This window comes from Callionymus lyra, chromosome 11, assembly GCF_982586985.1.
Source record: "Callionymus lyra chromosome 11, fCalLyr1.hap1.1, whole genome shotgun sequence".
NCBI classification, from domain to species: Eukaryota; Metazoa; Chordata; class Actinopteri; order Syngnathiformes; family Callionymidae; genus Callionymus; species Callionymus lyra.
In genome coordinates, this window is record NC_141828.1 from 7,287,826 (window position 1) to 7,311,859 (window position 24,034).

Here is a 24,034-nt window from a genome sequence, read left to right on the forward strand (position 1 = left end):
TGACCAACACTAAACTTGGTGTTGTGGTTTTCACAAAGTGTCTGACCTTGGAGGCCTGAGCCCTCTGCAGCAGGATGGACAGCGAGTGAGCTTTGGAGCTCTGTGGCTTGGCACTGGACATCCTCAGCACGGGTCTGGGGCCGTCCTCCATCGCCTTGTCGCTCACCGCCTTGATGTGCACCAGGAAGGAGCGGTACTTCCCTCCCGCCATCCCTGCAGTCCCAGAACAAACAAAACATGAACCGTCTTATATAGGGGTTGCATTGGCAAAAATCAGGCCATGTGATAGTATCACAATACAGGGACAAGTATTGCAATATTGTAGGAACAAAGATATGCGTGTATTATTGTCAGAGTATTTCACATTGGCATTGGAGAATTTACAGTTGAATGACTCTTGACAAAGTTGTAACTGCTATTTTTTTTTTGTTTTAAACCAAAATATGTCCAACATGAACCTTTAAGGCTGATAAAATCCACTGTATCCTCTTGTCCTCAGCAGGATCTTGCAGGACTTAAATGGTTCTTTAGCTGTGGAGCACGTAATGACTGCTGCCATCTAGGGACTGAGTGTTTAATTGCACCATAAAAATGAACAAACGCTGGTAATATTTGCATGATAATTATTAGTAAACTATATATATATATATATATTGTAAACACCATTGAAATATAAACCTTGCTATAAACTAAACTATGATGAAAATTGAACAATAAATCAAATCGATAGTGCTGTTGAATATCGATATATTTATAGTGAAAAACATATCAGGATAATGAGAGTATTTTCTTTCACCGCTAGTCATCAATCATGTTCAGGTGTTGACAGCCCTTCTGCCTCAATGAAACATCTCGGTTTTAATCGTAACCAACAGTCAAGAGCCGATTATAAAACATGGTGTTTCAAACTTGATATGAATCAAATATTCTCTTGACAAATACGTTTAGCCAAATATCACAAAAGATTTAAATTTTCAAATATAAAAAATACTAGAATAACACGGCGAATGTCTGATTACGTTTACATTTTGCCAACACCAATGAAAACAACTGAATGCAAGAATTTCTTTCCGACCTTTAACTAGCTTTGGACTGGTGAGGCTGATCATGCCTGCATGGCCAGAGAGGTCCAGTCCACTGGCCAGCCACATAGGCCCACACAGGATGTCCTCTTTGTGGTCCTCTAGGAACTGACAGAGCACTGAACCTGTAGCGAGGAGACACGGTGTGAATCAAGGAGTCCAGATCATGGGGATTATGAAAAGTTCTGACCTGGTGTCTCTTCAATGTCCATGAACTGGATGTCCTCTGTGAAGTCGTGCAGCACCGGCTGCCCGTTTCTCTCCCCGTTGGCGTGGTGAGCCGTGAGGGGAAAAGGAATCTGTCTGTCCACGGCAGTCTCTGTGGGAAGACCCGAGTGAGAAGGAAGTTGCAGAAGGTCCCGGGGAGAAGGGAATCTGTGGAGCTCACCGTTGACTTTGCAGAGTCCTGGAGACTTATTCTTCAGCAGAGTGACCTGGATCTGAGGAATGTTGACGATGCTGGCGTTCAGCACAAACTTGAAGTCCACGTGGCCCACCATGCAGGCCTTGGGCAGGACCAGCTCGAACACGTGCTCATCCCAGCTGGAGCTGCAAAGACAAACATTTGGTGGATCAAATCCTTCCAAATTGTAGAGTCTTGTCACATCCATCTCCCTCAAGTGTTCACTCTTTTGTTTCCTCACTGGCATCAGCTCAGGAAAACATCCAGGGTTGTGTGGAGAACCACGTGGTGGTGAAGTCAGGATTGCAGACCCAGTGGTCTACTTTTCCTGCATATTACCACCAAACTCCCCTCTACCTGGTTGCTGATATGGGTCTCGCTTCTGTGCGCATCTTGTGTTTGTCTGTCTGTCATTTGTGGCAACAACACGTACTGTATGCACGTACATATGGAAAAGTTGAATTTAGCATTTCAATTTTTTTTAAAGAATTTAATATTTTATTAAATTTTTTAATAATTCAAGCATTTGTAAATTGAAAGGTTTAATTATTTGTAATCAATAATTAAATTTGATATTTTGTATATTGAAATGTCCAATTTGAATTTGTCTGCAAATATTTGAATTAATCTTTATATAAAAGTTCCACCATGAGTGGCTGAACGTTTTTTATATTAAATTTAAAAGACGATGAATTAAAAATATTGAATTTAGAAAAATTAATTTTCTTTCATTTATATAAATAAGAAAAATCAACCTTTTGATATACGTTTTATTGAACTTGATTCTTTTCTTTTTAACTTCAATGCTTAAAAAAAACAACATTAAATAAAAACATTTAAAGTTTCAAAATGAAAAGTTATTATTCTGAGGGCAAAGATAGACTTCCATACATCAACATCTACAAATGCATCTTAACAAGTGTGTGTCTTCGCGTCTCAGTTCCTCTGATCATTTTAAAATTAAACCGTTGTTCTGTCCAGCTTTCCCACAGCAAGAGCGTCGCCCTACGAATGTCAACGAGACCCACCTGTCACTCTGCAGCTTCCAGGTGCGCGTGTGCTGGGCTGCGTCTCCGTGGTGCTGCTGGTGAAGGTGCTGCGGGTGACGTCGCTGCTGCTGCTCCTGCTGCACCTCCACCCAGCAGGGGGGCACGGTGGCCGAGAAGCGCGGCGTCAACGTCTCGAAATAGGTCAGCTCCACCAACGACGTGAGGCTCTCGGGCGTCAGCGGCTGGTCCACCAGGAGGTCCACTCCTGCACAGAGGGGCCGCATGAGGAGCCGCCCTGAGAGGGGGGGGGGGGCAGATGGGTTGTGAGTCTGTTACCTGTGATTCCAGGACTGGATGGGTTGGAGCAGGGCTTCAGACCCTCGAGCAACACTTCAGCCCCTTTAGAAAGGGGGCCATCGATAAACATGTCTCCATCGTCTATGTCGTCGCACACGCCTCCAATTTGAAGGAAATGAAGTTCTCCACCTTCAGGACAGGATAGAAGAGTCAGTTACGGATCAGGACGACACAGCAGCCCACGATGGATTGACAGAGAAACTACCGTAAATTCCGGACTACAGAGCGCACCCGATTAAAAGCCGAAATGCTCAAATTTTAGAAAGAAAATCAATTTTGTAATTATACAAGCCGCACCGGATTTTAAGCCGCAGGTTTAAACAGCCAAAAAAATGAACTACCGGTAATTCACGTCCATTTCTTACACTTAAATAAATAAAGCACTGTGTTATTCTTCTTAAGCATTGTTCAGATATTTACAGTCCGAGGAACCAGCGACAAAAGCACGAGGCAGGTGGACAAACTGTCCGTGTCCTGGGGAATTATTTCTTCATCACGCCGACAACACGGATGAGTAGTTTGCTTTTTTCCACCTGATCGTAACGCAGTGATTGCGCGGATAAACGCGACTTCACGGCGGGCCGTCCTGCGTCTCTGCGCCTCACCTAGGATTCACTTAACGCAGCCTTTTTTCTGGACAATAATGGACTTGAACATTGGACACTGATCGCGGGGATTTGACTGTGGGGTGTCGTGGGTGTTCGTTGTTTTGTTCATGTTTGATTGATCCTCCTTTAAGGAGCGCTTTTTGTCAAATGTTATTAAGTAAATATATTATGATTAACTTCTATAACGGCTTCATGTGTGGTCAGTGTTGTTATAATGAATGCCGTCACTCTGGAGCGTCACCAAGTCCGCACCAGAGCTCCGCCCCATGAAGAATGTGTGTGTGACGATCTCTCGAGGAGTTATGTGAGAAGGTCCGTTACAAAACGTCAGAGGTACTTCATCCATATTTATGATTTCATCTGGCCCGATGGAATTCTCCGCTATCTTTGTTTGAGTGAATGTGCGGAATGAAGTAAGTTTCTCCTCGTAGTCGGGAGGGAGCTGCTGACACAAAGTTACTCATTCATTCTATTGGTCTACTGTTGCTGAGTAAAATGTTTTTCCCGCCACGAAAAAAAAAGAATAAGCCGCACCGTAGTATAAACCGCAGTGTTTAAAGTGTAGGAAAAAAGTAGCGGCTTGTACTCCGGAATTTACAGTAATCATCCGTCAAAGAAAGGGTTTTTTAACTTCCAAAACAAAATATAAATTAATTTTAAAAAGCTTAAAAGGGAGAAAGACTTCTCTTAATAAAAGGTTTTTTTGGAAAGATGAAAAAAAGAACACTATTTTGATGTTAAATTTCACAACCACTGTATAAACCATGGCACCTGAGAACATTTAACAGCGCAGCACTGTATTAGAAGAAGAAAAATTTAAAATTAAAAGTAAGATAATCATTTTTTTTAAATGAGTTTTTTCCTCTGATGTGAATATATAGACAGTTGTTGAAGTCCATCATAACAGCCTGCTACCTCTCAGAGATCCATCACTCACCTTTGGTGCAGGCACAAAGGCGGTCCGTACCAGAGCAGTACGTCACCGAGACAAACGGGTCCGTCTCGTCTGCCGAGCCCTCCTTCTTCGGCGGCTCTACCTTGGTCAGGACCTCCAGTGTGGACAGGTCCAGTATCATGATGTACCCGGCCTGCGTCGTCACCACCAGGTGGCCCAGGCCCGTCACCTCCGTCTTCTTGCTCTCCTTCTGGGTGGAGGTGGAGGCGAAGGTGGAGGCAGAGGTTGAGGTGGAGGGGCCCGGTTCTGCAGAACTGCTGCAGCTGCTGCTGGCTGTGGCCGCCGGACACGTAGTAGTCCCTGTGCTGGAGCCGGCAGAACCTGCTGTGGCGGCTCCGAACCCTGATGAACTACTTTTTGAATTAGAGGAATGAGCTTCGTCGGAAGCATCGTCCCCGTCGTCCTCTCTGCTGTCCAGAACATCTGGAGGGAGCAATATGAGAGAGGTTATTGCATCACTAGAGTCCCAGATCTGCTGCACCTTCACCGGCTCCTCGTCGAGGGTGACGATGTGGGTCGAGTAGTTAAGTTTGTAGAGGAGAAGATAACCTCCTCCTCCTCCTCCTGCTGCTGCTGCACTCCCACCACTCACACACTTGGGGGGCTGCTGCTGTTCTCCCGGAGGCAAAATGAGGGTTGTTTGAGGCGGTGACCCCCCTGGTAAGTGTCCTTCCACCCCGTTGGCCACATGATGAAGTGGGTCACCTTTGCAAAGGGCGGAGTGCAGGCGGTTGAGATTGTTCAGTGCCTCAACTTGGTTGGTGGCGGTCAGAGACTCCGCCCTGCAGGGCTGCAGCACGACTAGGAGATGCACGCCGTCCCAACACGGCGTGATGGAGTCCACGTACATGTTCTCGTCCTCCATCTGCTTGGGCAGCCTCAGGCACTGCACCAGAGCGCCGGGCCGAGGTGGGTTGGAGTGGGTCGCGGCCGCTAGCGTGCTCCACTTGTCCACGTGACCGTCCAGGCCGGCCAGGGTGGCGGCGGCCTCCGCGAACTGCTGGATGTAGCTGATGGGGGGGTCCTGCAGCAGCAGCTGCTCTTGGGTGTCAAACTCCATCTCGATGATCTGCGGAACCGTGAAGCCCTCCTCGTGAAGGCCCTTGCTCATGAGGTTGTTCATCTGTGCAAAAACCTGCCCTGAGGACTTGTCGTCCGCCTCTTTGATACTGAACAGCAGCAGCATGGGGATCCTGCGCACGGACGCGACTGAGGGCGGGGTTGAGGGTTGAGATCCCGCATTGTTAGAGAAGTTGTGCTCCTGGGCAGCAGTCTGAGGGTTACAGGTCTCTATTTCCATAGGTCCCTGGTCCTGAAGGGGTCCAGGGGCCTGAGTCCTGAGAGGGCCTTCCGTGGCCCTGCGTGATGCAGATTGGGATGTGGAAAGCGGTCCCGTTGCTGGGGCGCCCACTGGCGAGCGGTAGCTGAGGAGACCGCCGGCGAGCAGGCAGGGGAAAGGAATGTTGTGGTGGTCCGGGGCCTTGTCCTTCGCTTTGGCTTGGCTGTGGGCCTTGGCTTGGCTGAGAGAGGGATTAGCTCCCAGCTCCTCCAGGTCCTTGACCGTGTCCTCCAGCACGCTGGCCACCACCTCCCACTGGAGCTTCTCTGGCTGCTGGAGCACGCTGAGCGCCGTCACGTCCACGGTCTCCAGGTGGGGCGGCTGGCCTGAGTAGGAGAGGGTTGTTAGAGATCGGTACTGCTGGGGCTGCACCGACATTTTTGACGTCATACTGATCAGCTGCTCATATAACAAACTATATTGATTTATTAGATTAATGATTATTCATATACGATGATAGACTAACTTAATGTCAGTAACCCTTCGATCCACAATGAATTAGTTGATGAGTTGTACTGGTAGAAACACGTACACGTCTCTTAACTTCCGCTGCACGCAAAATGTGTCGGGATTTTATATGGTGCGTTCAAGAACATAGAAAAAAAAAAGGGAATTTTGGAAGTATTTAAGTTTACACTGTTTATGGGTAAATGACACCAAAATAATCTTCATAAACCCTTTTTGACTCGATTTCGCAATTCTTAAAATACTTTTTTTTTTTTCCGTATACCCTGATAAATGTTTTTAGCATCTTTTTAGTTTTAGTCACATATTTTTAGTCTTCCACAGTATCAGTCATGATGGATCAGTACATCTTGCAACAGCAATTCTATTGAATCCAATCAATTATCAAGTGGTGTCAATTTAATCATTTCACAATGGATGGCCTTGAACTGTCCCAAATTGTTAAACACTTTCCTGTTAAGCTTGAAAAATAAACTTGAAGTTTTTGTTTTCATTCTTTAAGCCCCGTTTAAAAAAAGGACCTGACCTGCTTCCCTCCAGTATCAGATACATTTGTAAACTGAACAGATCTTGTAGCGCCGCGTCACACACATGAAAACCATAACAACGATGACCTACCCGTTACTGACTCGGCTCGGGAATGCTCATCGCTGTCGGAATCCTCCAACTGGTCGTCACTGGGGGAGGAGAAGTCAACCGTGAGTCACAACATGACTTTCTGACTACGACTAACTTGGAGAAGAAGCGTCTGCGTAGGAGGATGAGTGAGAAGACGACCAACTGTCGACCAGTGTAACAAAACAAGTGGTAAAAAAAACAGTAAGTAAGTCATAGTTATTTGTAAAGATCTTTCTAGACCAGGGTCATAAAGGGCTTGAACAATCAAAAGCTAAACAAAGACCATGTAAGAAAAAACGGTGCCGTGTCTCATATCGCATACTTATCTTAGTATACTAGAAGTTAGTATGCATAAGGATAGTGTACGTACTAACTAGTACGCAAATTCTCCACAGATAGTATGTCTCAAATCAAACTCTGCTGCTACGCACTAACCGGAAATGACGCGACAGTTTCTTCTTCTACTTCTATTTAACGATGGTTGCAACCAGCTGTAGGAACACTATCGACACCTGCTGGCAGCACGTTTTTCAAGTTTGGAAAAAAATAAAGAAAAAATCTGAGAAACTAAATATTGGCGAGATATTTGCGCCGGTATCAGCACTGAAGACGTGTCATCCTCGTACTGCTGCTGAAAATACACCTGTAAATATATATATATATATATATATATATATATATATATATATATGCATATATATATGACGTAACTTCCGTTTACAAAGTCACTAAAATGGCAGCCGTTTAGCGTAGATAGTGTCCATTGAACCACACTCAGTTTTGTGGGCATTTTAGTGACAATTGAGTGTGCATGGAGCACTCAATTTTGCATACTAAGAATTGAGACGGACTTTAAAATATATACTTTATTGAATATTGTTTTGATTGTTTAAGCGCTTTGTGACCCTGGTCTAGAAATGCACTATACAAATAAGAATTACTTACTTACGCACTAAAAAATACCAACTTTGAGTACGCAAGTATGCGATTTGAGACACAGCAGAAAATTAAGAAAAATCCTGCACAAATAAAAAGGTCTTAAGATGTTTCTTGAAGGAGTCAGTAGATCATCAAACTCAGAGGGAGAGGAAGGCTGGATCAGATCACTGATGTAAGGCCATGAATACCAGATCCAGTGAGGATTTGACATGATTTTCTACACTAAGAAATATTGGTTTTACGATATTAGAAAATATCGTAAAACCGAGCAGTACTTGCTCTGCAAGGTTCTGACAGCAAGATGGTTGCCGGTTCGCTTCCAGGTCAGGAGGGAACTAATACAGTCCAAAAACATACAGAATTTGATTGTGATATTGGCCGTAGGGATGAGTGTGAGTGTGAATGGTTGTGTGTCTTTGTGTGCCCTGAGACAGACTGGCGTCCTGTCCAGGGTCTCCCCCGCCTCACCCCCCGAAGTAACCGTCCCATAGTGGGGACTCGTACCTGTCCCCTTCAAGCTTAGGCAGGTCGGCGCAGGAGGACGACTCCTCCAGCCAGGCCAGAGTTGGTCTTCGAGACTCCGTCAGCGTCTGCTGACTCGGCTCGCCTCCGCACAGGATCAGCTGCCTCAGGATGGCCGGGTCGAAGGGATTGATGTCGAACTTAAGGTGCACCTGATCGATGTCAAAGTGTCAGTGAACGATCTTGCCGCGACACGAGAGTCCGTCACCGACCTTCATCATCTTGGAAACGTCCCAGACGCAGATCTTGCCGTTCTTCGTGGCGGCCGCCAGGAACTGCGGGCAGCTCCCGAAACCAAAGCAGGAGATCTTGTCCGTTTTGGAGTTGGGAAACTGGGCGGGGCTGGTGGCCAGGGTCACCGACAAGGGAACATTCTGCGTGTGCTCCCCCTTCACGAACGGGCAGTTGGGAGAGTGCCGCTCGTGTTCGGACCTGAAGCGGAGAGAGGGTGATGGAAAGTGAGTTCAGCATCGTTCGACGGTTCCGACTCTTCTCGTGACGCTAGCTCACCACGGCTCGTCCGTCGGCTCCCAACACACCAGACACACGCTGCAGGTGAAGCACATGGCTCTGTCGTCTCCTGTCGACGCCGGCTAGACACGCACAGTCGTCATCGTTTAAGATAAGATAAAATAAATCCCATTTAAAAAACAACAAAAAAAACACTCACCTGGTGGTAGAAACCAGCTTGAGCCATGGGATCAGGCTGAGCCCACCTGTAGCCAGCATGTGGCCACGAGGTGAAAGTCTCCCGTCGGTTGGCCTCACTGTACATCAACGATCTGGTGAAGATTCAAGGTTAGCCGTCAGAGTAGATATTTTAGAATTTAAACAACGATAAACAATGGACCACTGTGCAGTAATTTACATCTATATACTCAAGAAAAGAGAAATGATATTTGAACCTCGTATTAAACTAAATGTTACATTAAAAGAAAAGAAAATGTTCTATTTTTCAACAGATGAAGGGCAGTGACCCACTGTAGGCAGTAGGGGTTTAGAAAAATATCGATACGCGCCAGTGAAGCAGCTGCTGCCAACAACAGTGGCTCTGCTGCAGTGAACACCTGAGCAGATGTTTGGAGGAGAAATCCCTCCACACAATTCAACACTACTGACTTTATCAAGTATCCAGAGAAGGATCACAGCAAAGAAGATCGAAGAAACAAGAAAGGCGAAACAAAACGGAGCAGGTGAGGTTGCTGTTCCGTAGAGACGAAAGAAACTTTCTGAAAGTCAACAATAACAAAAGTTCTAGTGTTAATGTTGACTTCATTATTGGAATTTGCTTTAAATCCAACAAATAGAGAGTGTGTGTTTAATACTGGTTGAATAAAGGCTGACAGTGTGTTGTTTTTTTGTGTGTGACCTCAGTTTGGCTAAATTTAACTTTCACAAACTTCAGGAACAAGTTTAACAAGTTTACTTTAGTCATAACACCGGTAAACACTTTACTAACTTACTTTTAAATCATGTTGATCATAGATCAAATGATTTTTAACAAAATAAATAAATGTTAAATCGTATGTTGTTAATTAAAGTAAAATTTTATCTCAAAGGTTAAATATCGATTTAAGCTATTAAATCTGATGCTTGTATTTTGGTGATTTTGTCTTTAAAACCAAGTTTAAAGTTGAAATGAAACACTGACAGATACTGGATATTGCATGTTGATCCAGGTTGTTTGAGACTGTGAATGCACTTCATTATTGTTAATATACGTTTATATATTGGTTAATATCTTGAGAAACACTTTCACATTTGATTAGAGAAAGTATTTGCTTATTTCTTTGTTTCAAAACCCAGAAAAAGTGTTAGATCTTTCAAAGAAACAATATACCGTCGTTACTACAGTAACACAATATATGACGATATATCGTATCGTCAGTCCTAGTAGGCAGCTAAGAACCACTGGTTCAGACTCTATGGTCCTATCGTGGACACAGTTTAGCAGCGAGGATAGGATCTCTAGATCAGAAGCAGTCGTGCATCCGTCGAAACTCACCGATCCACGGAGCGGCCCGGGCCCACCCCGAGCTCAGGCCGGGCGGTTGACAAGAGGTAGGAGAGTCTGTCCATGATCGACGAGGCCACAGACAAGGCAGCGGCATTCTGGTTGACCTTCATCAGCTCGTTGACGATGGCACTGGCGACCAGCTTCAGCACGTGGTGGGGAAGGTGGAAGGTTATCGTTGCCCACTAGAGGAGAGAAGGGTGTGAACACAATGAAGCTTTTATTGCAGCAAGTCAATCCCACTCAGGGACTCACCTTGGCCACTTTGTGACTGGCAGCAGTCTCGTGTGAGGTATTCTTCAGGCCTTCCTGTAGCTGCGTGATGAAGAGTTCGTAGCCCTCCGTGTTGGACACGTCAATCTTGTCCTGACAGGCCAATAGCACCTGCTGGGCCTGAAGACAGGAAAGGGAAGAGTTGGAACGCCGTCATCCATGAGTGACTTGCGATCTTTTTTTTTTTTTTACAGATCTTGTGCGTGAGATAGACTGTGACTGCATTAAGTCTTACTTCTGTGACTGGCAGCTCCAGCTGGACCAGGTCCTCGGGCTTGGTCACTGGAGGCTGCAGGGCTGTGTCCAGCAAAAGGATGCCGTTGAGGTCCTTCCTGCAGCCCACTGCATAGTCGTCCACAAAAAGCACCTTGTCCACCGCAGGGAAATACTGACACCTTACACGACCGCCAGGTTTCGCTGGAAACGAGAGACATCAGAGTGAGGCTGAGAACTCAACAGTTGTGGGTCACAAGTTATTTAACTGTACTGTGAAAATGTGACGCCAACAGCTGTCAAAACAAGGTGCTTTATCTAGAATGCAAGATTATATTGCGTTGAGCTTTTCAGTGGATCAAATGATACTTGACAAATGTGGTCAGTTAAAGGTTTTTGGTCAATCTTTTGGTTTTTTTAATACACAATCAAAAGTCATACACAGTGCATATTTGAAGAGGAAAATACATAGTCTTTGATATTTGTCTTTGAGCCACATGACGGTTGAACAATTGAATCGTTTCATTTTGATTGTTTTGACCACTTTCATTAAGTTTATAACATGGACTCCTGAATCATTCGAAAACATTTCAAAGACCTCAATCACAATATCAACAATCTAAACTGAACCACGAGAGGTCCAACTATTTCCTCAGCTTAAATCAACAAAGATATTAACACCTATGCACAGTTTTCGAGTCAAAGCCACAGTCACAAGCTGCAGTGGAGTCATTTCAACGTTCACCTCAGATGCAGATAAGACAACTCTGGCACTTCCAAACTTCGCTGGCCTACTTCTGTGGGAGTATCGAATGGACTGATACAAAAATGAAGACCAATAAAAAGATCACATGAACTATATTGACTTTAGTAAAGGTCAAAGAGCTGGACAAGCTTTCTGCGACGAAAAAGAATGCCAAGCTACGGAGTTGTTGGACAAAGATTAGCTCCTTGTTTTGTTTTAAGTTGATTTTTTCAGGGTGGGTCAAAACTACAGTATATATATCGTAAATTATGACCATATAAGCAAATCCACTCACCATTAACACAAAATATCTCGCATAGATAAACATTCTTGTCCATAGACTACAACATTAGCAATTCAACTACAATCCTCCATTATTCTCAAGTCATGCTTAAAGAACTGTACACACCGAGAAGCACCACATGTGGCCTTTAACCGTTACATATAATAGTCACAAGAAACCCGTTCTGACAAAACAGGTTTTTAGGTTCAATCTCACCTTCAACTCAACAATTTAAATGTAAAAAATAAAATAAAAGGTAAGGAGTTGGGAGAATTATTTTAGTTTTCAAGTTTTCCATAAAGATTTTTAATGGGACGAAAAAATATATATATTTTGTCAGAAGCCTTAAGATTATTCCTGCCAAATCACAGTAGGAAGCTAAGCTTGATTCATGAATGAATTGCTTTCTGTCTCTCTTCAGTCTCTTTCTTTTCTCAGCATGACCATGTTTTGAAGTCATTACTTTATAAAGATCTCCCCTTTCTGTAATCTGGGCGAACAAGAGGTTACGAGAGTGAAGTCCATAAGAGCGTAATAATGGCTTCACTCCTCCTCCTCCAGCCAGCTGTAATCACACCCTGCTTTGTTTGTACAACAAGTCCCTTGGAGGTGGAGACTTCAGGGATTCATGACATGTGGTGACAAACCATGATGCTTGACCAATCACAGCAGAGTGGGCGAGGTTGGGGTAAACAAGAGTTAATCTACACTCTACGCTCAAGTAGAAGAACTCACATTTCTCCGATCCTTAAAACTCTTCACTGGATTCCAGTTTCTTTCAGGATCAACTTTAAAATTCTGGTTCTTACTTTCAGATCTATTCATTGTCAGGCTTCTCCTTACATCACTGATCTGATCCAGCCTTACACCCCAGCTCGGGCTCTGAGGTCTGTGGATCAGAATCTACTTATGGTTCCTGAACACGCTTCAGGACCAGAGGAGAGAAATCTTTTCAGGCTGTTGCTCCTAAGCTTTGGAACGATCTTCCTCTCCCTCTGTGTTTGATGGAGTCTACTTACTCCTTTAAGAAACATCTTAAGACGTTTCTATTTGTTCAGGCTTTTCCTCGATTTTCTGGAACTCCTGTGTTGTTCTCAGTATTATCTTGATCTTTAAAGTGTATATACTTTTTTGAGTATTGTTTAGTTTGTTTAAGCGCTTTGTGACCCTGGTCTGGAAAAGTGCTATATAAATAAATATTACTTACTTACAGAAAAAAAAAAGTGTCTTCAGTGGGCAGGGCTTAAGATCATTTTCTAATGTAAATATTTAAATTGCGAGAGTTTTGGACAAAGAGACACATACCGATGAGTACAATAGAAGTCCCAGATCTATTTAAGAGATACTGAAATCAACGCATTAAGATCATTCTGGGGTTTTAAAGCTTTATCGAAGAATCTCATTCCTGCCTACATGTTCAATGACTACTGTAAACACAGCCTCTCAACTTGTAGTTTGAAGCAAATACTTTGAGGAAAAAGACCAAAGCAATTACATCTAAAGGCACGGACTTACTCGAAACAATTTAAACGGTTCAATTTACACCGATTAAGGTAAAAACTTTATTGATCGAAATTGTATGAAGTTTTTATTGTTTATCGTTTATTGTTTTAAGGGAGGTGAGCGGGGACTTTATGGTGCTTTTGTGTTTCACAGCCAATTCTGCTTCTATTCTGACAGGAGCAGCAGTGTTTATTTAGCTAGTAGTCCATCCATCTCAGAAGGTAGAATATTCCTCCGGCTGACTCGTCAGGAGTTCAAAATTGTGTGCGGTTATCTTTATAAGAAGCAGAAGGAGAAATCGGTCTCATAATATAGTTAATCTTTGTGTTCCCACTGTTACAGTACACATACAGTAGTGGACAGAAACTTCCCTTGGACCAGGAATGAGGATCATATGTTTTTGCAACCAAAAAAGACTAACCACCAATATTTAAACGCATCAAGAAAATATATATCAATATAATAAAAGCAACGATGGGTTTCACAAAGTAGTGTCTCGCAGTCACTTGTAGTCTGTCAGCTGGCTGGGACAGGGCACACAGAGATGACATGTAGTCCTTCTAATGATTATATAAATCCGTCAAGTCAGTCCAGCTCAAGAATAAACGACAATCCTTCGCGGCAGGTCTTTAAAAAAAATCGTGCCCAGATTCTCCAGCGTCTGACATTCCCTGATCCATAAGTTACAGTAGCAACTAGCTTAGCTGTCGTTAGCATCATAACACCGTGTTGTACAGCACATTTCAGACCCGCCTTTTTATTCCAATGTTAACGTCTGATAAACGTCGACACTCGGGGGTCAAAAGTATATTGTATAAGAATTGTAAATAAAACCGAAAGTGATAGGCAATGTCGAGGAGCTAGTTAGCTTTGTGCTAAGTTGCTAGCCGTTAGCCACGATGCTACAACCACTTGACGAGATGTCTTGCGAATCGAACTTGACCTCAGGAGTGAAGCGGGTTTAGTTATTATCTCGCAAAGCTCGTCGATAAGACATTTTATTCGCCCTCACGGGGGGTCCGGAGACCACTTTACGTTTGACTTTAACAATCCCATCGCAAAGGGCCCCCCGCACACACAACACACAGCTGGTGCTAACGTTAGCCGGTCCAGGGTTTCCTGGTCCTGTTTGTTGTCAAAGTGGAGATGTCTGCGTGTTTAGCCGGCATGTGGATCTCAACGCATCTTTTATCACAAATGTAATGTACTTTCTTTGAATAAATGGGATTAAAAACACAATAAAAAAGGTCACCACGGATCGGTCATTATTCGGAACGTTCGGGTGTTTCTATGATTTTTTTTCTTCCAACACAGCTGTCGTTCTAGTGACGGATCAGATCCAAGACGAGTTGTTTATATTTTAAAAATAAAGGTTATTTTCCTCGCGACACGACAGAGTGACATGTTTAACTCTCGACAGTTTCCGTCTGACAGGAATAGGAAGCGACGCTTTCACACGTTTCCAATCTGATGACAAAGTCCGTTTTAAAAGTGATTCTTATTCTTGTTATTTAGAGGTTTTCGACCCCCTTTGACCCCTACTCTCGAGGTGTGTGGATGGCAGTGGTGGGAGTGTGTTGGGGTCTTGACAGCAGCTCACCCTGCAGTGCTGAAGCCTGGAGAATGGCCCCCGAAGTGCCGTCAATGACTTTGATACTGCCCCGGCTGGTGACAGCCAGGATGGCGTTGAGGGCCGGGTGGTAGGTCAGACTCCGAAGTCCCTCCTCGTCGCAGCGAAGGCAGCCGTCTCTCAGGACAATCCAGTCCGAGGAGGTGGACGAGCCGGAGCCCGGCGAGGCCGCGGCCGCCATTTTTCTGTATTCCCCCCCCGTCCCTTCTTTCTTCTGTAATGATCCTTCAATCCACCTAGTATGGCAAAATTAAAAAAAGATTGGGTGGGAAATGTGGCCCCTGCGCCACTGCTGTGTCCCTCTGCGGTGTCTTGTCTTCCGGCCGTCACCGCAGCAGTGGCCGTTCACCATCCGCGCTGAGGAACTCCAGGCTCGGCTTCCTCTCGCTTACATGATAGGTGAACCAGCTAGCGTTGCTGCCCCTCAACTCTCGCGAGAACACTGCGAGTGACGGGAACAGTAGAGACGAATGACATGAATATAGGTAGGTAGGTAGGTACAACTTTATTGATCCCTCAGGAGGTCTCCTTCGGGAAATTGTTTTTTTCCAATAGCCAGCAATTTTCATAAACAATACAAAATAATACATAAAAAATAAAATAAGAAGAAGAACATAAAGGGAAAGAACAAGATGACACAATCTAAGTCTAAAGATAAAGATAAAGAACATATGTCAAAGAAAAACAACAAAGACAAAGGGTACAAAGACTAACATAGAAAAGAACATCCAGATACTCTCACTCCACTCCTGCCCCCAAACTCAGAATTGTACAATTTAATAGCCCGAGGGATGAATGAGTCCCTGAGTCTATTTGTTTTGCACCTGGGTAGGTGCATTCGTGCACTCATTCTGCTTCTCTGCTCACTGACGACAGTGTTCAGAGGATGACTGTCATCATCCATGATGGACAGTAGTTTGTTCAATGATCTCCTCTCAGCAACTGTCACCAGTGAGTCCAGCTTCTCACTATATAAATATCTCATTATATAAATATAATAAATATAACAGTGCAGCAACAAAAAAACATTTTACAAAGCGAATATTTCAGAAATTTATATAAAGACCATATTACGAAAGTATATTACATTTACTTGGAAAATAAATAAGTTTTAAGTTAAATATCTTTTGCTGAATAAACAAGATACTAAAAAAACAAGTTAAGGGAAATTATAACTAGAAAGATGCGGACAAAAATATAACCTAAAATTGCGTGGTATACTTTTACATTAAACAGGGCGGAAGATATATATAATTCAATACAGGGTAGAGAAAAATGGTTTACTTATTACAAGATAAAAGTGAATGCAAAACGCTTCCATTCAATAAAGTCTACGCAGCAGATATGTTTAGATCAAATCCAATACAAAAATATATTAGTATTAAAAGATTAGATTAATTAAATTGATTAAATTATTTAATTGTTTTTTCATGTATTGTTATTTAATTGTTTTTATTGTATTGATGTAATTTTATTAAATTCATATTTATTTCTTTATTTTGTATTTAAAACACCACAACTAATTATTGTGTTTTTCTTTAATACTGGTAAAAACGTTTTCTGATTTTGATTAAAAGAAGTATGTAAGAAATTATATTAGTCGTGAAATAGCGTAGATCATTATCTGAAAAGATTGACCCATAAGTAGTTATTTGTTAATATTAAGAGAGGGTAAAGAATCTCTCTTAATAACAACACCTTACAGTTGCATTAATTCTAATTTCCAAGTCTGATCCAATGTTCGATTCAAATCAGATTTTTGTAATTGTCAGAAATGAGTCTATTGATGTTAAAGATTGATAATCTGTGTTAAACACAAAAGATACCTCATAGGATTGACATGGAGATAAGAGTCTCTCCATCCATTTTTTTATTCAGCCCGTCCCTATTTGCCTCAATTTAAAGGCATCTCGGAGTGTAACAACTCACCAACACTGCTGCCGTGCAACTCCATCAAACTGCATCTTTTATCACCGCCCGGTATTGGGCTGCAAATAGTTGAGGTGGCCGAGAGCATCCCTGTTGGACGAGGAACCGCCGAGGCTGGGCAAGGACAGGAAGGAAGAGCATAGATGATGATGGGTTACAGTTGCTCCTCACACTTCTATTACAGGTGGACCATTAATGTCCTCTCAACTTGAAATGAATGACACCATCTTCATCATCATCATCATCATCATCACCATCATCATCATCATCATCATCACCATCATCATCATCAACTCTCCTCCATCTTCTCACGACTTTAACGTTGACAAAGTGACTCCCAGTCCTTCAAAAGTCGAGTGCTTCTGACGCACCTGCCCTCAGTCACACCTAGTCTATATTATGTGATCGACAGGGAGCGTCAGCGCTTGACTTTCTTACGTCACGAGGTCAGATGATTTCGTTGGACGCAGATGACGTCATTTGCCGCATCCGACAACCAGAACTAACTGAAGGTTTATTTTCTTCCCCATTCATTTTCTCAAAAGCTCGGTTGAGTTTAACACCCGGCAAAACCATTCAACAACGATTCTAAATGTTCTTTATTACATGGAAATGTGTTGACGTCACGAATGACTGACGTCTGGGCCGAGTTTTCGGACGTGTCGCATTTTTCCCAGAATGCTTTGCTCTTCCGCCTCATCGCGCAGAGAAGGAAAACAATATGCAGGAGTTTGACTTGTAAAGTCAAGCTGTGACCAATGACAGCCATATCGGTTCGACACGACCAGCTCAAGTGAATGTGTGTCGTGTTTGTTGTGAGCGAGTGACATTGTTCAAACATGCAGTTTCCTCCCAACAACGGAGATTTCACTTTCGTCTCGTCGACAGAAGCTGAAGGTAAGCTAAGGCTAACAGTAGCTAACAGTAGCTAGTGCTGCGGGCCCGGAAGTAGCTCTTTGCCAGCTTTTTGTGGTTTTGTCATTCGATTTTTAATATTCTACAACATCAAGATCGTCCACAGGAAGGTGTTAAACTGGGAATCTTAACTATCGCAGTTTGTCAAAAGGATTGTCATCGCGAGGCACGTGTGTTTACGTATGTGGTTTAAAAACATCTGATCATTGTTGTCATGTTTGAACTGGATAATCGACGTGTAGTTTCATTGAGTTACTCCTAGTTAAAAAAAAGTATTATAGCGTTAACAATAAACTCTATTGTTAACAGACTATCAACAGACTGTTGACAATAACATTCATTAGATTGCGTAAAAACTTCATAGGTATGTCTGTAAATATTAATTATTTTTTATGAAACCAGTATCATATAAAATGTATTGTAAAGACGATTCCAGTGATACAAGTATATTTTTTCTCCGATAAATATTAAGAAAGTTATGGACTAATATAACTCTTGAAAATGCAGTAATTTATGGTCAACCTCCTCCATACTAATCAATGGGGGTCAATATTTTAGGTGTGACCCCAATTGCTCAAACAGAATAAGAGATATTTGGAGTTGGAGTGTAAACAACCCAGATTATGTAAAATATAATATACATTTGTTCTCAGCAGCATATATACACACAAACACACACACACATACACATAAAAATCACATACGTTTTCTGCTTTGTTTTCATGACTGTTATGATATAAATCACTAAAGATATATGTTTTTTGTGAGATATATATATATATATATATATATATATATATATATATAGATAGATATAAGTGCGATATAGTTGTATACGTATAATTTAAGTATAAATTGTTTAGGTGGAAAGTAATACATTCAAATTCATTTGTATTGAATTGATGAACTTCATGAACTAAGTAATGGAAAAGTGATGGAAAATGTCAGTAAACATCAGGAAATTGAGGGGTCCAAAAAAAACGATGTGCGAATCGATTAATTTAGAAGATATTTGGGAAACCTACAGGTAAATATATACTTTATTATATAATGGGGTTTCCAAAAATATTTTACTCGCCTAAGAGGTTTTGCGAGGGAGTTTTGTCGAGTGAAAAAATGGTCAAAAGTTATCTGCGATTTGTGGCAAGTGTACTGGACCAATCTAGGAGTTTCAATATTCTACAGAAACTATGACGTGTCTTTTACGTCATCAGTATTAATAAATATTGGTGATTTCAACAAAGCAAACGCAGTTTGACAGCGAATACATCGATCCTGCAGCTCTTCAGTGAGTAAGTGATAGTGAGTAGATAATAAGGAAATAATAGATAAGTGAGAGTTACACTAGTTGACCACTCTCCATAACCAGGAAGAGGAAAATACACACATACCTACACTTCTTCAAGATGTTTTCGTGTTCGGTATCAGTCTTTGAGCTCAGCATTATATTCTCCGCTTGATATTTTTCTCTGCTTGTGCAGTTTTGACTAATGGTTAATGGATCTCTCTGACAGAGCTCAGCGGCACCATCAGCACTCCAGATGTCAAACTGGATATGGGCGCCGACAGTGGCAGAGACCCGTACGCCACCACCTTCCTGAGGCAGCGAGGGTACGGCTGGCTGCTGGAGGTGGAGGAGGACGACAGCGAGGGGAGCAAACCTTTGCTGTGAGTATGTTTTCCTCCAGATCTAGATCATCTCTATGAAGCTCTGAGAGCTCCAAGCCACATAACCTCTTGTCTGGTTGTCCAATTAACTACACCATCAAATTCCTTGGATGTTTTTTACCGTTTTCTGCTACGTTCTCAGCGAGGAGTTGGACATCGATCTGAAGGACATCTACTACAAGGTGCGCTGCGTTCTAATGCCGATGCCGTCACTGGGCTTCAACCGGCAGGTTGTCCGGGACAACCCGGACTTCTGGGGCCCTCTGGCTGTCGTCCTGCTCTTCTCCATGATCTCCATCTACGGACAGTTCAGGGTGAGAACGTCACCGTCAGGATTTGTTTATTTGAAGAGGAGGAATTAAAGTGTTTCCTGTGACGTCACTGGCAGGTTGTGTCCTGGATCATCACCATCTGGATATTTGGATCATTAACCATCTTTCTTCTGGCTCGAGTTCTGGGTGGAGAGGTGAGTCCTGTGGACCGAGACGACACAGAGCCTCGTTTCTGAGAATAGAATTATTTATTTCAATACTAAACAAAAGACTTATTTATTTAGTCTTTTTTTTTTCAAACTTAAGTTTTATTAGAGTTTTCCACATTAAGGCAAACACACATACATCACAGAAAATAAAAAACCAACAACGCAAAAACACAAAACAAAAATAATAAAAATAAAAATGGGGGTTGTTCATGTTTCTTACATGCATCTTTCAATATATAAAGTACACACTGATACAGTCCAAGTATTTCACAGGTGTCGTTGTTGTCAGAGTCCACTTTTTCCATTTTTCAATAAATTGGTCTTCTTGTGTCCTTAAAAGTTCCATTTCAAATATTTATTTAGTCTTAATATAAATGTTCATCTTTTTAAAATAAAAACAATATTTCTATTAATATTCATTATTTTTCCATTTTAGCAAGATCATTTAGTTTTTTGTAAAATCAAATACCAAATACCATATATCAGTTTTAGATTTCATCGTATATTTCAGAGTTTTATTTTTCCATTTCTTTTGGATTAATATGATTAAGTGAAATCAAAAGTTCTCTCAACTTGATTGGTGTTTTGTTAATAGTTTACTCGTGAATAAGGTAAGGTAAGGTAAAACTTTATTGATCCCTCAGGAGGTCTCCTTCGGGAAATTGTTTAATAATAATAATTGTTGAATAAGTCCATCTTAAAGCTTCTCATCCATGATCTCGGTCGTGCCGCCGCAGGTGAGCTACGGTCAGGTGCTCGGCGTCATCGGCTACTCTCTCCTCCCTCTCATCGTCATCGCGCCCCTGCTGCTCGTGATCGGAGGCTTCGAGATGATTTCTATTCTCTTCAAAGTAAGTTTCCAAACCTGCCTTCCTGTCGTCGTCGTCGCTCTGACGGTCTTCTGTCTGTCTTTCCAGTTGTCCGGCGTGTTCTGGGCCGCCTACAGCGCCGCCTCGCTGCTCGTCGGAGAAGAGTTTAAAACCAAGAAGCCTCTTCTCATTTACCCCATCTTCCTTTTGTACATTTACTTCCTGTCACTCTACACCGGAGTCTGACCGGACGACAAACCTGCTCATGGACGGTGGTTCTTTTAAGAGGTGTTTTTTTTTTTTTAACCTAGCGGGGGATGTTTGGATATATAAAGCTGTAAATAGACTCTCCCTAAACGTCTTGATTCAAGAATCTGCTTTGATCACTTCCTGGAAACCTTGTCAGTGCAAATCGCAGCGCTGTAGTCGTCCTGTGGCGCCCCATTACACAGGTCCTTCCCCCAGAAACATGTGCGACCTATTTATGAACCCGTAACAAACGGAACACTAACGGAATCGTGAACAAAGACTCGTGGTCTCCTCTACATTTATCCGACTCTTTTTATGCATCAAGGAGAAATAAACCGATGGTTTGCAAACTCTGGTCGTTGTATTCAGCGCTTCGTCGGTGGCTCTTGCATCTGTAAAAACCGAGGTGTGTCTCGGCGTTTATTTGATCCAATACTACCCACTGCCCTCCACTGGTGATTCTAGTCTATTGGTCTGTGACGTGAGCGGGTTAAGAAAAGATTTGTTCGAGGACCATCATTATCAGAAGTGTAGGTTATTGTTAGACCGTGGAAGACTCGTGCTGTGTCTCAAATCGCATACTTCTCTTAGTATACTAGAAGTTAGTATGCATCAGGATAGTGTACGTACTAACTAGTACGCAAATTCTCCGCAGATAGTATGTCTCAAATCAAACACTGCTGCTACACACTTGACGCAATGACGCGACAGCTACTTCTTCTACTACTATTTAACGATGCTTGCAACCAGCTGTAGGAAGTTTGGAAAAAGAAATAAAGAAAAAATTTTAGATTCGAAATATTCGCGAGATATTTAAGCTGGTATCAGTACCGAAGACGTGTCACCCTTCTACGGCTGAAAATGCACCTGTAAGTATATATATATATATATATATATATATATATATATATATATGCATATACAAGTATATAACTTCTGTTTACAACGTCACTAAGATGGCAGCCGTTTAGTGTACATAGTTTCCATCGAACTATACTCAGTTTTGTGGGCGTTTTAGTGACAATTTAGTGTGCATGGCGCACTAAATTTCGCATACTAAGAATTGAGACGCACTTACGCACTAAAAATACTAACTTTGAGTACGCAAGTATGCGATTTGAGACACAGCAAAGAAATATAGAAATAGAACATAAAACACAATTTACATCTATACTGTCATTTATATCTCCAACTTTTTATCTTTTATGATAGCAATTGAAATAAAGAGACAGCAGGGGGCAGTAGAGCCACTTAACTCAAGACTAATCCTAATGGTGACTTAGTTCTCTGTACTATTATCCATTTACGGAAAATGCAATTCAATTAAGTTATCCTTTCCAGTCATTTTTCTATAACACAGAATTAAGCACTGCTTAACCAACATTAGTGAAAATGATCCTAAGGTAAAAAGAAAAAGAATAGCGACATCTAGTGTCCGTCTCCGTTGGTGTCAGGAAGGAGGTAAGGCCATTTCAAGTATGGGCGCCTGCTAGAGCGAACCAGACATATATAAATGTGTATAGAGCGCCGCCATCTTGGTACAGTGTCGTCAGAGGCAGCTGCGCGTTAACAGCTGCAGGGAAGGAGTCACTTCTCGATCTTAAAATACAATTATTCGCTGAATCCTGGACCGATTTTCAAACGGTTTGGTCCGTTTAAATCGTCATAGATATAGCTATGATACAGCGTGCTTGGATAATAATAATAAAAAGATTCCTTCTGATAATTTAGCAACTATGGCAGGAAGTATGATCATGTATAATAGTAATAATGCATTAACAAATGTATTTTGTATTAATTAATTTACATTTTCACATTAAATTTACTTTTCCCCTCCTTTTTGTGTGTAATTTTTCGAGTATATATTAATCCCTCAAAACATTTTTTTTAAAGTTAATTGAAGAAATGTTTTGAAAAAAGATCATATACAGGAATACAATTTCAGATTATTAAGCTTAATAAATGTCATGGCCTAATGACGAATGTCTCTTCTTTTTGCCCGACGGCCCCTAACAACATCTACAGAATTTAATGTGGCCCTTGAAGAATTATAATTGCCCAACCCTGAACTATGGCTAGACCTTGGATAGTTCCTGGCCATAGAAGCTGCTGTTGGAAATTAATGTTCTGAAAAAACAAGCCACAACAAAGTTGTTGACAAATAGGTAGGTAGGTAAAACTTTAATGATCCCTCAGGAGGTCTCCTTCGGGAAATTGTTTTTTTCCAGTAGCCAGCAATTTTCATAAACAATACAAAATAATACATACAAAATAAAATAAGAAGAAGAACATAAAGGGAAAGAACAAGATGACACAATCTAAGTCTAAAGATAAAGATAAAGAACATAGGTCAAAGAAAAACAACAAAGACAAAGGATACAAAGACTAACATAGAACAGAACATCCAGATACTCTCACTCCACTCCTGCCCCCGAACTCAGAATTGTAAAATTTAATAGCCCGAGGAATGAATGAGTCCCTGAGTCTATTAGTGTTGCATCATAGGAAGGAGCATTCGTGCACTCATTCTGCTTCTCTGCTCACTGATGACAGTGTTCAGAGGATGAATGTCATCATCCATGATGGACAGTAGTTTGTTCAATGATCTCCTCTCAGCAACTGTCACCAGTGAGTCCAGCTTCATTCCAACCACAGAGCCAGCCCTCCTGATCAACCTGTCCAACCTGTTGACACTCCTCTTGGACACATTTCCACCCCAACACACCACAGCATAGAACAGGACACGGGCCACCACAGACTGGTAGAACATGCAGAGGAGCTTCTTGCAGATGTTAAATGAACGAAGCCTCCTCAGAAAGTACAGTCTACTCTGAACCTTCTTATATACATGGTCTGTATTGCTGGACCAGTCCAGTTTACTGTCCAGCCACACACCGAGGTACTTATAGTTGTCAGTATCTCCACCTCTGATGGACACTGGACGTGGCTTTGTCCTGGACCTCCCGAAGTCCAAGACCAGCTCCATGGTCTTTGAGGTGTTCAGCTGCAAGTGGTTCCTCTCACTCCAGTCCACAAAGTCATGTA

At 42.2% G+C, this 24,034-nt stretch overlaps 2 protein-coding genes across 4 annotated transcripts in view; one reads left to right on the forward strand and one right to left on the reverse strand.

The window, feature by feature from the left end:
• birc6 (baculoviral IAP repeat containing 6) overlaps positions 1 to 15,371 on the reverse strand; it is an 83,175-nt gene extending 67,804 nt beyond the window's left edge. For both annotated transcript variants that reach the window (XM_087803160.1, XM_087803158.1), the window contains exons 1-16: positions 14,909 to 15,371; positions 10,800 to 10,981; positions 10,547 to 10,684; positions 10,283 to 10,476; positions 8,948 to 9,059; positions 8,788 to 8,870; positions 8,490 to 8,709; positions 8,260 to 8,429; positions 6,817 to 6,875; positions 4,377 to 6,059; positions 2,811 to 2,960; positions 2,514 to 2,739; positions 1,471 to 1,631; positions 1,273 to 1,401; positions 1,076 to 1,207; positions 47 to 213 (exon numbers count right to left, since the gene is read on the reverse strand). In XM_087803160.1, the coding sequence (XP_087659286.1) occupies positions 47 to 213; positions 1,076 to 1,207; positions 1,273 to 1,401; positions 1,471 to 1,631; positions 2,514 to 2,739; positions 2,811 to 2,960; positions 4,377 to 6,059; positions 6,817 to 6,875; positions 8,260 to 8,429; positions 8,490 to 8,709; positions 8,788 to 8,870; positions 8,948 to 9,059; positions 10,283 to 10,476; positions 10,547 to 10,684; positions 10,800 to 10,981; positions 14,909 to 15,119 (4,017 nt within the window). In that variant the 5' untranslated portion in view covers positions 15,120 to 15,371. The remainder of the gene's footprint in view (positions 1 to 46; positions 214 to 1,075; positions 1,208 to 1,272; positions 1,402 to 1,470; positions 1,632 to 2,513; positions 2,740 to 2,810; positions 2,961 to 4,376; positions 6,060 to 6,816; positions 6,876 to 8,259; positions 8,430 to 8,489; positions 8,710 to 8,787; positions 8,871 to 8,947; positions 9,060 to 10,282; positions 10,477 to 10,546; positions 10,685 to 10,799; positions 10,982 to 14,908) is intronic.
• A 2,171-nt stretch (positions 15,372 to 17,542) lies between these two features.
• yipf4 (Yip1 domain family, member 4) lies at positions 17,543 to 21,342 on the forward strand. 2 transcript variants are annotated; one of them, XM_087803070.1, is made up of 6 exons: positions 17,546 to 17,764; positions 19,297 to 19,450; positions 19,593 to 19,764; positions 19,839 to 19,916; positions 20,669 to 20,782; positions 20,849 to 21,342. In XM_087803070.1, exons 1-6 carry the CDS (start codon positions 17,707 to 17,709, stop codon positions 20,984 to 20,986), a joined length of 714 nt encoding a protein of 237 aa, XP_087659196.1. In that variant the 5' UTR covers positions 17,546 to 17,706; the 3' UTR covers positions 20,987 to 21,342. The 2 variants fall into 2 exon arrangements, with proteins under 2 accessions (XP_087659195.1, XP_087659196.1); XM_087803069.1 differs by having other exon boundaries at positions 17,543 to 17,764; positions 20,669 to 21,342.
• Positions 21,343 to 24,034: the final 2,692 nt, after the last annotated feature.

Bases quoted from the DNA above. Each gene is read 5' to 3' on its own strand.
- yipf4 (XM_087803069.1), top strand. From the start codon at position 17,707: ATGCAGTTTCCTCCCAACAACGGAGATTTCACTTTCGTCTCGTCGACA. The intron at 17,765-19,296 runs GTAAGCTAAGGC...TCTCTCTGACAG, and splicing joins CTCGTCGACAGAAGCTGAAG to AGCTCAGCGGCACCATCAGC. The intron at 19,917-20,668 runs GTGAGTCCTGTG...GTGCCGCCGCAG, and splicing joins CTCGAGTTCTGGGTGGAGAG to GTGAGCTACGGTCAGGTGCT.